General features: G+C 44.3%; 1 protein-coding gene across 1 annotated transcript in view; it reads left to right on the forward strand.

The window, feature by feature from the left end:
• Nucleotides 1-12860, forward strand: part of LOC139155570 (cAMP-dependent protein kinase type I-beta regulatory subunit) — a 90990-nt gene that overhangs the window by 9534 nt on the left and 68596 nt on the right. The window contains exons 3-4 of the mRNA XM_070730757.1: nt 2455-2625; nt 5339-5430. Of these exons, the coding sequence (XP_070586858.1) occupies nt 2455-2625; nt 5339-5430 (263 nt within the window). The remainder of the gene's footprint in view (nt 1-2454; nt 2626-5338; nt 5431-12860) is intronic.

Below are 12860 nucleotides of genomic sequence, written 5' to 3' on the forward strand. Positions count from 1 at the left end.
CTGAAACACCTCCCCCGGGCATGTTTAATTTATGCATGGTATGTTTGTGTGTGCGTCTGTTAGTTTATGGGGTTCTTTTAAATCTTGTATAAATTTTAAAGTTTTCTGATTATTTATGATTTGTTCTATTTTGTTGTGAGCCGCCCCGAGTCTTCGGAGAGGGGCGGCATACAAATCTAAATAATAAATAAATAAATAAATAAATAAATAAATAATCTCTGGGGGGAGTTGGTTCCAGAGGGCTGGGGCCGCCACAGAGAAGGCTCTTCCCCAGGGGCCCGCCAAACGACATTGTAGGGTTTCTTGCCTAAGCAGGAGGTTGGACTAGAAGACCTCCAAGGTCCCTTCCAACGTAACTTGCTTTTCTTAATTTCTCTCATTACTTCAGATGAGCAAACCATAAGTCATTTCCTGACTTCATATGACCAGATGATTAAGATGATAATTAACCACATGTCTGCTATTTGGCCCATTGTTACCCGATCTATTTCTTCCTCCACAGCCTTCTATTTAGTAGTCACCTTTCTTAAATTAGTTCCTCAATATAATATGAGAGCAGTCAAAGCCTTGGGAGGGGTGGGCATGACCACAAATGGGACAACAGTGTATTGTGAAGTCCAGTTTGGTGCTACAGGAACAAAACAAACAAAGCTTACAAATCAAAAAGCGGCAGAAATTCTCAATGTCAGAGAATCACACAATCACGAAGTGTTATTACAACTCGGAGCCTGAAAAACGTGGATATCAAAGACGGATGAACCAATTATTATTATTATTGTTATTGTTATTATAGAAACATAGAAGACTGGCGGCAGAAAAAGACCTCATGGTCCATCTAGTCTGCCCTTACACTATTTCCTGTATTTTTATCTTACGATGGATCTATGTTTATCCCAGGCATGTTTCAATTCAGTTCCTGTGGGTTTACCAACCACGTCTGCTGGAAGTTTGTTCCAAGGATCTACTACTCTTTCATTAAAATAATATTTTCTCACGTTGCTTTTGATCTTTCCCCCAAGTAACTTCAGATTGTGCCCCCTTGTTCTTGGGTTCACTTTCCTATTAAAAACACTTCCTTCCTGAACCTTATTTAACCCTTTAACATATTTAAATGTTTCGATCATGTCCCCCCTTTTCCTTCTGTCCTCCAGACTATACAGATTGAGTTCATGAAGTCTTTCCTGATATTATTATGATGATGATGATGATGATGATGATGATGATGTATGTATGTATGTATGTATGTATGTATGTATGTATGTATTTACTCACTTACTTACTTACTTACTTACTTACTTACTTACTTACTTACTTACTTATTTATTGGATTTTTATGCCGCCCCTCTTCGTGGACTCGGGTCGGCTAACAACAGTGATAAAAACAGCATGTGACAATCCAATACTAAAACAGCTAAAAACCCTTGTTATAAAACCAATCATACATACAAACATACCATACATAAATTGTAGAAGCCTAGGGGGAAAGAATATCTCAGTTCCCCCATGTCTGACGGCAGAGGTGGGTTTTGAGGAGCTTACGAAAGGCCAGGAGGGTGGGGGCTATTCTAATCTCTGGGGGGAGCTGGTTCCAGAGGGCCAGGGCCGCCACAGAGAAGGCTCTTCCCCTGGGTCCCGCCAAACAACATTGTTTAGTTGACAGGACCCGGAGGAGACCCACTCTGTGGGACCTAACTGGTTGCTGGGATTTGTGCGGCAGAAGGCGGTCCCGGAGATAATCTGGTCCGATGCCATGAAGGGCTTTATAGGTCATAACCAACACTTTGAATTGGGACCGGAAACTGATCGGCAACCAATGCAGACTGCGGAGTGTTGGTGTGACATGGGCATACTTAGAGAAGCCCATGATAGCTCTCGCAGCTGCATTCTTCTTCTTCTTCTTCTTCTTCTTCTTCTTCTTCTTCTTCTTCTTCTTCTTCTTCTTCTTCTTCCTCTTCTTCCTCTTCTTCTTCCTCTTCTTCTCCTTCTCCTTCTCCTTTGTGTTTTTCTTCTTCTTCTTCCTCTTCCTCTTCTTCTTCCTCTTCTTCTTCCTCTTCTTCCTCTTCTTCCTCTTCTTCCTCTTCTTCTTCTTCTCCTTCTTCTCCTTTGTGTTCTTCTTCTTCTTCTTCTTCTTCTTCCTCTTCCTCTTCTTCTTCCTCTTCTTCTTCCTCTTCTTCCTCTTCTTCCTCTTCTTCCTCTTCCTCTTCTTCTCCTTCTTCTCCTTTGTGTTCTTCTTCTTCTTCTTCTTCTTCTTCTTCTTCTTCTTCTTCTCCTCCTCCTCCTCCTTCCCTTTCTCATTATTATTATTATTATTATTATTACTACTACTACTACTACTACTACTACTACTACTACTACTACTACCCGCCGGGTGCAGTTGGTCAGCCAGTTGCCAATCCACCTGGTAGTATTGCTGTCCATCCCATTTTTCTCCACTTTCTCTTTCCTTTCCAACAGGAAGAAAGCAGACAGATCCAGGCTTGGCAGAAATCCAGCTCGCAGTCAGATTCTCATGACGATGAAATTTCTCCTCCGCCACCCAATCCGGTGGTCAAAGCGCGGCATCGAAGGGGAGGGGTCAGTGCTGAGGTCTACACAGAGGAAGACGCAGTGTCATATGTCCGGAAGGTAACACTATATTGTTATTGGGCCAATCACCAGGAGACAATAAGTTCTAGTCCTGTTTTAGGCATGAAAGCTAGCTGGGTGACTTTGGGCCAATCAGCAGGAGATGGTGAGTTCTAGTCCCGCCTTAGGCATGAAAGCTAGCTGGGTGACTTTGGGCCAATCACCAGGAGATGGTGAGTTCTAGTCCCGCCTTAGGCATGAAAGCCAGCTGGGTGACTTTGGGCCAATCAGCAGGAGATGGTGAGTTCTAGTCCCGCCTTAGGCATGAAAGCTAGCTGGGTGACTTTGGGCCAATCACCAGGAGATGGTGAGTTCTAGTCCTGCCTTAGGCATGAAAGCTAGCTGGGTGACTTTGGGCCAATCACCAGGAGATGGTGAGTTCTAGTCCCGCCTTAGGCATGAAAGCTAGCTGGGTGAATTTGGGCCAATCAGCAGGAGATGGTGAGTTCTAGTCCTGCTTTAGGCATGAAAGCCAGCTGGGTGACTTTGGGCCAATCACCAGGAGATGGTGAGTTCTACTCCCGCTTTAGGCATGAAAGCCAGCTGGGTGAATTTGGGCCAATCACCAGGAGATGGTGAGTTCTAGTCCCGCCTTAGGCATGAAAGCTAGCTGGGTGACTTTGGGCCAATCACCAGGAGATGGTGAGTTCTAGTCCTGCCTTAGGCATGAAAGCTAGCTGGGTGACTTTGGGCCAATCACCAGGAGATGGTGAGTTCTAGTCCCGCCTTAGGCATGAAAGCTAGCTGGGTGACTTTGGGCCAATCAGCAGGAGATGGTGAGTTCTAGTCCCGCCTTAGGCATGAAAGCTAGCTGGGTGACTTTGGGCCAATCACCAGGAGATGGTGAGTTCTAGTCCTGCCTTAGGCATGAAAGCCAGCTGGGTGACTTTGGGCCAATCACCAGGAGATGGTAAGTTCTAGTCCCGCCTTAGGCATGAAAGCTAGTTGGGTGACTTTGGGCCAATCACCAGGAGATGGTGAGTTCTAGTCCCGCCTTAGGCATGAAAGCTAGCTGGGTGACTTTGGGCCAATCAGCAGGAGATGGTGAGTTCTAGTCCCGCCTTAGGCATGAAAGCTAGCTGGGTGACTTTGGGCCAATCACCAGGAGATGGTGAGTTCTACTCCCGCTTTAGGCATGAAAGCTAGCTGGGTGACTTTGGGCCAATCACCAGGAGATGGTGAGTTCTAGCCCTGCCTTAGGCATGAAGCCGGCTGGTTGACCTTGAACCAGCCCTTCTCTCTCTGCCCTAGGAAGGGGGCAATGACAAACTACCCCTGAAAAACCTTACCAAGGAAACTGCAGGGTTTTTTCCAGTTAGCTTCCAGGAACCAAAAATTGCCTTAAAGGCACATCCATACATCAAAAAGACAGCTATTTAGGAAAGCAGAATTTTCTTAACCTCTTTTAGCCTTTGAGTAGTGGGCTGAGATTTTATCAATTTGTGTTTTTATATATATATATAAAAAAGGGAACCCAGATTCTCTCCAGAACGTCTGCCCCAAGAAAGCTCAGTTGAATCCAAAAAATGGCCGTTATTTTCTGAAGGATTTTATTAACAGATCCTGTGATGTTCGCTCCTGATTTTTAATATAAAAATCAAATCTATATTCTGTCCCAGTGATTCAGTGAAGTAAACCTGGCAAGCACCCAGAGTTCAATAATTAATGCATCGCCCTGCTTAAGATGCATTTGAAGAAATAATATTAAGTTCTGCCAGATGCTGAATTATTTGCTAGTCAGCCTTTTATAATAAAATAAACAAACCATTCCCATCAGATGCTCCTTACAAGATAATTCTGATTTGCTTCTGGCTTGCACCATTGGTACAATTCAGTTAGAAGAAATCCCGATCAGTTAATTCGGCATTTTCTAGATGTTGTTGGATGCTCGAGGGACCGTTGTCTTTTATTTCAGATTAAGCAATTTCACAATTCAAAGTTTGCATACAAAGCCATTTCTGGAAGATTAACTCGGGTCTGGAATTATGGAGTTGCTTTGTGATTGCTTTTATTTATTTATTTATTTATTTATTTATTTATTCATTCATTCATTCCTTCATTTGATTTTTATGCTGCCCTTCTCCTTAGACTCAGGGCGGCTTACAACATGTTAGCAATAGCACTTTTTAAACAGAGCCAGCCTATTGCCCCCACAATCTGGGTCCTCATTTGACCCACCTCGGAAGGATGGAAGGCTGAGTCAACCTTGAGCCGGTGATGAGATTTGATTTTCTTTAATTACCGTAGTCTAAATCAGAGGTCTTCAAACTTGGCAACTTTGAGACCTGTGGACTTAGAAACATAGAAACATAGAAGACTGATGGCAGAAAAAGACCTCATGGTCCATCTAGTCTGCCCTTATACTATTTCCTGTATTTTATCTTAGGGTGGATATATGTTTATCCCAGGCATGTTTAGATTCAGTTCCTGTGGATTTATCTACCACGTCTGCTGGAAGTTTGTTCCAAGGATCTACTACTCTTTCAGTCAAATAATATTTTCTCACGTGGCTTTTGATCTTTCCCCCAACTGACCCCAACTTCTGGGAGTTAAAGTCCACAAGTCCTAAAGATGCCAAGTTTGGGGACCCTGTTGTACATTAACATGGCTCTCCTACAAAGATTATAACAGGAGCCTTGGCCGATCTCCTACTAATCCTTTGGAGTTCTGCTCACTCCTAACTTTGGCTTCTCTCCTCCCTTTTCCATTCCAGGTTATTCCAAAGGACTATAAGACTATGACAGCCTTAGCCAAGGCCATCTCGAAGAACGTCCTCTTCGCTCACCTTGACGACAATGAGAGAAGGTATGATGGGATCTGAGATGTTAGCCTGATGACTTAGTTTGGCCATGAAACCTGTTCAAGAAAATAACCAAGCTCACAGAGCACCAAGCCACACCACAGTCCTCCTCCTCCTCTTCCTCCTCCTCCTCCTCCTCCTCTTTATAAACTCAACTCCCTTCTAAGAGTGATAGTGTAACCTTGTTGGGTAATGAAACATCAGCAAGAAAACAACCATGCCCAGGAAGCACCAGATCGAATCTCAGTAGGCTCAAGGTTGACTCAGCCTTCCGTCCTTCCAAGGTGGGTCAAAGGAGGACCCAGATTGTTGGGGGCAATAGGCTGACTCTCTGTAAACCACTTAGAGAGGGTATATAAGTCTAAATACTACTGCTATTACTAACTCCTTTCTGGGACTGATGATGTAACCTTGTTGGGTAATGAAACATCAGCAAGAAAATACCCACGTTCGGAGAGCACCAAGGATACTCCTCCTCTTCTTCTCCTTCTCCTTCTCCTTCCCCTTCCCCTTCCTCTTCCCCTTCCTCCTCCTCCTTCTCCTCCTCTTCTTCCACTTCTCTGCAAACCTAACTCCCTTCTAGGACTGATGATGTAACCTTTTTAGGTATTATTATTATTATTATTATTATTATTATTATTTATTGGATTTGTATGCCGCCCCTCTCCGGAGACTCGGGGCGGCTAACAGCAATAATAAAAACAGCATACAATAATAATCCAATACTAAAAACTATTAAAAACCCATTAATATAAAAACCAAACATACATACAGACATACCATGCATAGAATTGTAAAGGCCTAGGGGGAAAGAGGATCTCAGTTCCCGCATGCCTGGCGGCAGAGGTGGGTTTTAAGGAGCTTACGAAAGGCAAGGAGGGTGGGGGCAACTCTGATATCTGGGGGGAGTTGGTTCCAAAGGGTCGGGGCCGCCACAGAGAAGGCTCTTCCCCTGGGCCCCGCCAAGCGACATTGTTTAGTTGACGGGACCCGGAGAAGGCCAACTCTGTGGGACCTAACTGGTCGCTGGGATTCGTGCAGCAGAAGGCGGTCCCTGAGATAATCTGGTCCTGTAATAAAATGTATCTGCAAGAAAACAACCAAGCTTAGAAAGCACCAAGGACCCACACTCTTCCCCTCCTCCTCCTCCTCCTTCTCCTCCTCTCCCTCCTCCTTCTCTCCCTCCCCCTCCTCCTTCTCCTCCTCTTTCTCTCCCTCCTTCTCTCCCCCCTCCTCCTCCTCCTCCTCTCCCTCCTCCTCCTCCTCCTCCTCGTCCTCCTCCTCCTCCTCCTCCTTCTCCTCCTCTCCCTCCTCCTTCTCTCCCTCCCCCTCCTCCTTCTCCTCCTCTTTCTCTCCCTCCTTCTCTCCCCCCTCCTCCTCCTCCTCCTCTCCCTCCTCGTCCTCCTCCTCCTCGTCCTCGTCCTCCTCCTCCTCCCCCCCTTCTAAGACTGATGATGGGTATCGAATATCCAGATCGGCTTTCAGCCAAAATGCAGATTGCATCAAAACTCTCTTCCTCTTAACAGTATTTTGTCCCTGTAACAAACATTTGATCTTATGCTTCACCCCTGAATTGTTTTCACCCTTCCAAAACTTTCTAAAAAATCATGCCTTATTATTTTTTATTTAAAGGGCAATGTTTTTTTTTCTTTTTCTACATTAATCCAGTCGATCCAGCTGCCGGTTCGCAATAGTGGATTTATTTTGGAAGGCCCTCGTTGGCCAATGTTTTTTTTTTTTAGACCCAAAGTGCTTTGCGTGGTGTGAAACAGCTGGTTCAGTCTCATCCTTAGTAATCCTTTCTAAGGTTTCCAGAAACAAAAGTGGCCTTTGAATGGGCTGCAGCAGCTGGAGGAATCTGCTGCCTTGGGGATCTCTCAGCTGTCCTCATGCAGAACCGAGGCGGGCGGTAATAGAATATTTTAAGCTTTTTAATAATTCCAGATTTGTCATGTTTCAGAAAGACTTCTGAGTCTTGGGAAGGAATAGAATATTATTACTATTACTGTTACTGTTACTATTATTATTATTATTATTATTATTAATATTATTATTATTATTAATTAGATTTGTATGCCGCCCCTCTCCGAAGACTCGGGGCAGCTCACAGCATAAAACATAAAACTGTGAATATAGAGACAAATCTAATTACAATGGTATCTCAATTTACAAACTTAATTCGTTCGGTGACCAGGTTCTTAAGTAGAAAAGTTTGTAAGTAGAAGCAATTTTTCCCATAGGAATCAATGTAAAAGCAAATAATGTGTGCGATGGGGGAACTGAGACATCTCCCCCGGGCCTATACAGTTTATACATGGTATGTTTGTGTGTATGCTTGCTTTTAATAATGGGGTTTTTAGTGTTTTTTAAATTATTAGATTTGTTCTTACATTGTCTTTTTTATCGTTGTGAGCCGCCCCGAGTCTACGGAGAGGGACGGCATACAAATCTAATAAATAATAATAATAATAAAACCACAGGGAGGGTGGTGGCCCTGTTTCCTCCCAGGAGATTCCTAGAGAGGCCCCACGGACGCTTCTCCCTGCCTTTTCCAGCCTTGTTTCCTCCCAGGAGATTCCTAGAGAGGCCCCACAGAGGCTTCTCCCCGCCTTTTCTGGCCCTGTTTCCTCCCAGGAGATTCCTAGAGAGGCCCCACAGAGGCTTCTCCCTGCCTTTTCCGTCCTTGTTTCCTCCCAGGAGATTCCTAGAGAGGCCCCACAGAGGCTTCTCCCTGCCTTTTCCGTCCTTGTTTCCTCCCAGGAGATTCCTAGAGGGGCCCCATGGAGGTTTCTCCCTGCCTTTTCCGGCCCTGTTACCTCCCAGGAGATTCCTAGAGAGGCCCCACGGAGGCTTCTCCCTGCCTTTTCCGTTCTTGTTTCCTCCCAGGAGATTCCTAGAGAGGCCCCACGGAGGCTTCTCCCTGCCTTTTCCGGCCTTGTTTCCTCCCAGGAGATTCCTAGAAAGGCCCCACAGAGGCTTCTCCCCGCCTTTTCTGGCCCTGTTTCCTCCCAGGAGATTCCTAGAGAGGCCCCACAGAGGCTTCTCCCTGCCTTTTCCGTCCTTGTTTCCTCCCAGGAGATTCCTAGAGAGGCCCCACGGTGGCTTCTCCCTGCCTTTTCCGTCCGTGTTTCCTTCCAGGAGATTCCTAGAGAGGACCCACGGAGGCTTCTCCCTGCCTTTTCCGGTTACAGTTTCGGATGCTCAGGTTTGTAAGTGGAAAATGATTCTTGAGAAGAGGCAAAAATAATCTTGAACACCCGGTTCTTATCTAGAAAAGTTCTTAAGTAGAGGCATTCTTTGGTAGAGGTACCACTGTAATTAAAAACTACATAAGCGAAAAAAACCCAATATATTAAAAATCAATCAAACAAATTCAAATCGCAGCCATACATCGGAATTGGATTGTAAGAGGTCAGCCTTGATTGACAAGGATTCAGTTAGGGACCATTCAGAGTATGAAAAAAAGTATCTTACGGCAATTTTTCACCTGCATTGTGTTCCTACATGGACGGTGGAGGACGGCATTCCGGTAGAAAAAATGGAGGTGCGTGTGTTCCCACTGGAGACACATAGCGTCAGGAGCTGGTAACCCTTCACTGATGTTCAGACAACCATTGCAACATCCCCCATGAATCACGTGATCAAAATTCTGGACGTTTAGCAACTGGCACATATTTGTGGCGGCTGCAGTATCCTCAGGTCCTGGGATCTATTTTTAGAAACATAGAAACATAGAAGTCTGACGGCAGAAAAAGACCTCATGGTCCATCTAGTCTGCCCTTATACTATTTTCTGTATTTTATCTTAGGATGGATATATGTTTATCCCAGGCATGTTTAAATTCAGTTACTGTGGATTTATCTACCACGTCTGCTGGAAGTTTGTTCCAAGGATCTACTACTCTTTCAGTAAAATAATATTTTCTCATGTTGCTTTTGATCTTTCCCCCAACTAACTTCAGATTGTGTCCCCTTGTTCTTGTGTTCACTTTCCTATTAAAAACACTTTCCTCCTGGACCTTATTTAACCCTTTAATATATTTAAATGTTTCGATCATGTCCCCTCTTTTCCTTCTGTCCTCCAGACTATACAGATTGAGTTCATTCAGTCTTTCCTGATACGTTTTATGCTTAAGACCTTCCACCATTCTTGTAGCCCGTCTTTGGACCCGTTCAATTTTGTCAATATCTTTTTGTAGGTGAGGTCTCCAGAACTGAACACAGTATTCCAGATGTGGTCTCACCAGCATTCTATATAATGGGATCATAATCTCCCTCTTCCTGCTTGTTATACCTCTAGCTATGCAGCCAAGCATCCTACTTGCTTTCCCTACCGCCTGACTGCACTGTTCACCCATTTTGAGACTGTCAGAAATCACTACCCCTAAATCCTTTTCTTTTGAAGTATTTGCCAACACTGAACTGCCAATACAATACTCAGATTGAGGATTCCTTTTCCCCAAGTGCATTATTTTACATTTGGAAACATTAAACTGCAGTTTCCATTGCTTAGACCATTTATCTAGTAAAGCTAAATCATTTACCATATTACAGACGCCTCCAGGAATATCAACCCTATTGCACACTTTAGAGTCATCGGCAAATAGGCAAACCTTCCCTACCAAACCTTCCCCTATGTCACTCACAAACATATTAAAAAGAATAGGACCCAGAACAGACCCTTGTGGCACACCGCTTGTAACCTGACTCTGCTCAGAATACTCGCCATTAACAATAACTCTCTGATGTCTACGCTTCAGCCAGCTGCAAATCCATTGAACTATCCAGGGATTAAGTCCAATCTTCACTAATTTATCTATCAGCTCTTTATGTGGAACCGTATCAAAGGCTTTGCTGAAGTCCAGGTAGGCAATATCCATGGCACCACCTTCATCCAACACCTTTGTGACATAGTCAAAGAAATCAATGAGATTAGTCTGACATGATTTGCCTTCAGTAAAGCCATGCTGATTTGGGTCCAATAAGTTATTGTTTTTTAGGTGCTGATTTATCCTCTTTTTGAGTAGAGTCTCCATCATTTTAACTACAACTGATGTCAAGCTAACTGGCCTGTAGTTACCAGCTTCTTCTCTACTGCCCTTCTTGTGAATAGGCACAACACTGGCCATTCTCCAATCCTCAGGAACTTCTCCTGTTAACAAGGATTGGTTAAACAAATCAGTCAGGGGGGTAGTAATGACAGATCTGAGTTCTTTAAGAACTCTGGGGTGGATGCCATCTGGACCCATTGCCTTATTTATCTTTAATCGTTCAAGTTCTTCTAAGACATCGGCTTCTAAGATCACTGGAGCTGAATCCGTACAGCTGGAAGCAATGCTATATCCCTCTATAGTATTATTTTGTAAGGTGTCTTTTGAGAAAACTGAACAGAAGTAGCTATTGAAATGGTCAGCGATCTCCTTATTCCCATTAATGCATGTATTATTCCCGGTACTAAGCTTCGTGATGCCGCAGTTTTTCTTCTTCTTATCACTAATATATCTGAAGAAGGTTTTATCCCCCTTCTTTACAGATTTGGCAATTTCTTCCTCTTTTGAGGCTTTAGCAGCATATATTATCTGTTTCGCCTCTTTCTGTCTCATTTTATATACCTCCCTATCAGCTATACTTCCAGACTCTTTATACCTCCTATAGGCAGCCTTTTTTTCATTGACTATAGCCCTTACATCATTGCTAAACCATAGCGGTTTCTTTTTCCTTTTACCTTTAGTTATTTGTCTTACATACAGTCCAGTGGCTTTTAAGATGGCCTTTTTTAATACAGTCCACTGGATGCTCGCTCCTGCCATTTTATCCCTCCCCTTTAATTCATTATCTAAATATTCTCCCATTGCATCCTTCTGACCAGCTAAATCAGGGGTAGGCAAAGCCGGCTCTTCTATGACTTGTGGACTTCAACTCCCAGAATTCCAAAGCCAATCATGGTAGCTCAGGGATTCTGGGAGTTGAAGTCCACAAGTCATAGAAGAGCCGATGTGCTTACCCCTGTCATAGACCATGTGCGATTTCTATCATCTGCATAATTATGGTGGTAGCTACCAAGAGAAAGGTTCTTTGCAGAGGTCTTGTTCGGTCATGACTTCCTGGTGAAGAAACCTCTCTCCTTCCCTCTCCATCACTGCAATGTTCATCAACCTGATCAAATTCTGAAGCTGTTTTAGCTGAAAAGGTCTAACAGAGGGGTAGGACTTTCCTGGATTCTTCTAACTCAGGGTCGAGAAGTGGGCGATCTTCTAGAGATGATTGATGAGGCTTCCCCTTACCGAAAACCATGGGTTGTGTCAGGTGGGGACAATGGGAACTGGAGCCCAACAATGTCTCAGGAGTGAGAAGATCCATAGCATTTGGAAGGAAGAATTGGAATACGCAGCATTTGGAGACACTGGAATAGATATTTTAAAAAAAAAAAAATTGGCCAAGTGTGATTGGACACACAGGGAATTTGTCTTGGTGCACATGCTCTCAGCGTACATAAAAGAAGAGTTACGTTCGTCAAGAATCTAAAGATACAACACTTAATGATAGTCTGTGTACAAATAAGCACTGACTTTAAATTAAGACTTTTTGAAGGTGGATTCTAGGAGGGAATTGTGGGTTCTGTCTGGATCCCACACTGCATTTCGGACATAAACACTCTAGAACAGGGGTGGCCAAAGTTGGTTCTTCTATGACTTATGGATTTCAACCCCCAGAATTCCAAAGCCAATCGTGCTATCACAGGAATTCTGGGAGTTATTTATTATTATTATTTATTGGATTTGTATGCCACCCCTCTCCGCAGACTTGGGGCGGCTAACAACAGTGGTAAAACAACATGAACAATCCAATTAATAAAAACAACTAAAAAACCCTTATTATAAAAAACCATACACACAAACATACCATGCATAACTTGTAATAGCCTAGGGGGAAAGGATAACTTAACTCCCCCATGCCTGGCAACAAAGGTGGGTCTTAAGTAATTTGCGAAAGACAAGGAGGGTGGGGGCCATTCTAATCTCTGGGGGGAGTTGGTTCCAGAGGGCCGGGGTCGCCACAGAGAAGGCTCTTCCCCTGGGTCCCGCCAAACGACATTGTTTGGTCGACGGGACCCAGAGAAGGCCAACTCTGTGGGACCTTATCGACCGCTGGGATTCGTGCGGTAGAAGGCGGTTCGGGATGTATTCTGGCTCAGTGCCATGTAGGGCTTTAAAGGTCATTACCAACACTTTGAATTGTGACTGTAAACTGATCGGCAGCCAGTGCAGGCCGCGGAGTGTTGCAGAAACGTGGGCGAATCTGGGAAGCCCCACGATGGCTCTCGCGGCCGCGTTCTGCACGATCTGAAGTTTCCGAACACTTTTCAGAGGTAGCCCCATGTAGAGAGCGTTGCAGTAATCGAACCTCGAGGTGATGAGGGCATGAGTGACTGTGAG

The sequence above is a fragment of the Erythrolamprus reginae genome, unplaced genomic scaffold, assembly GCF_031021105.1.
Source record: "Erythrolamprus reginae isolate rEryReg1 unplaced genomic scaffold, rEryReg1.hap1 H_3, whole genome shotgun sequence".
Lineage (NCBI taxonomy): Eukaryota > Metazoa > Chordata > Lepidosauria > Squamata > Dipsadidae > Erythrolamprus > Erythrolamprus reginae.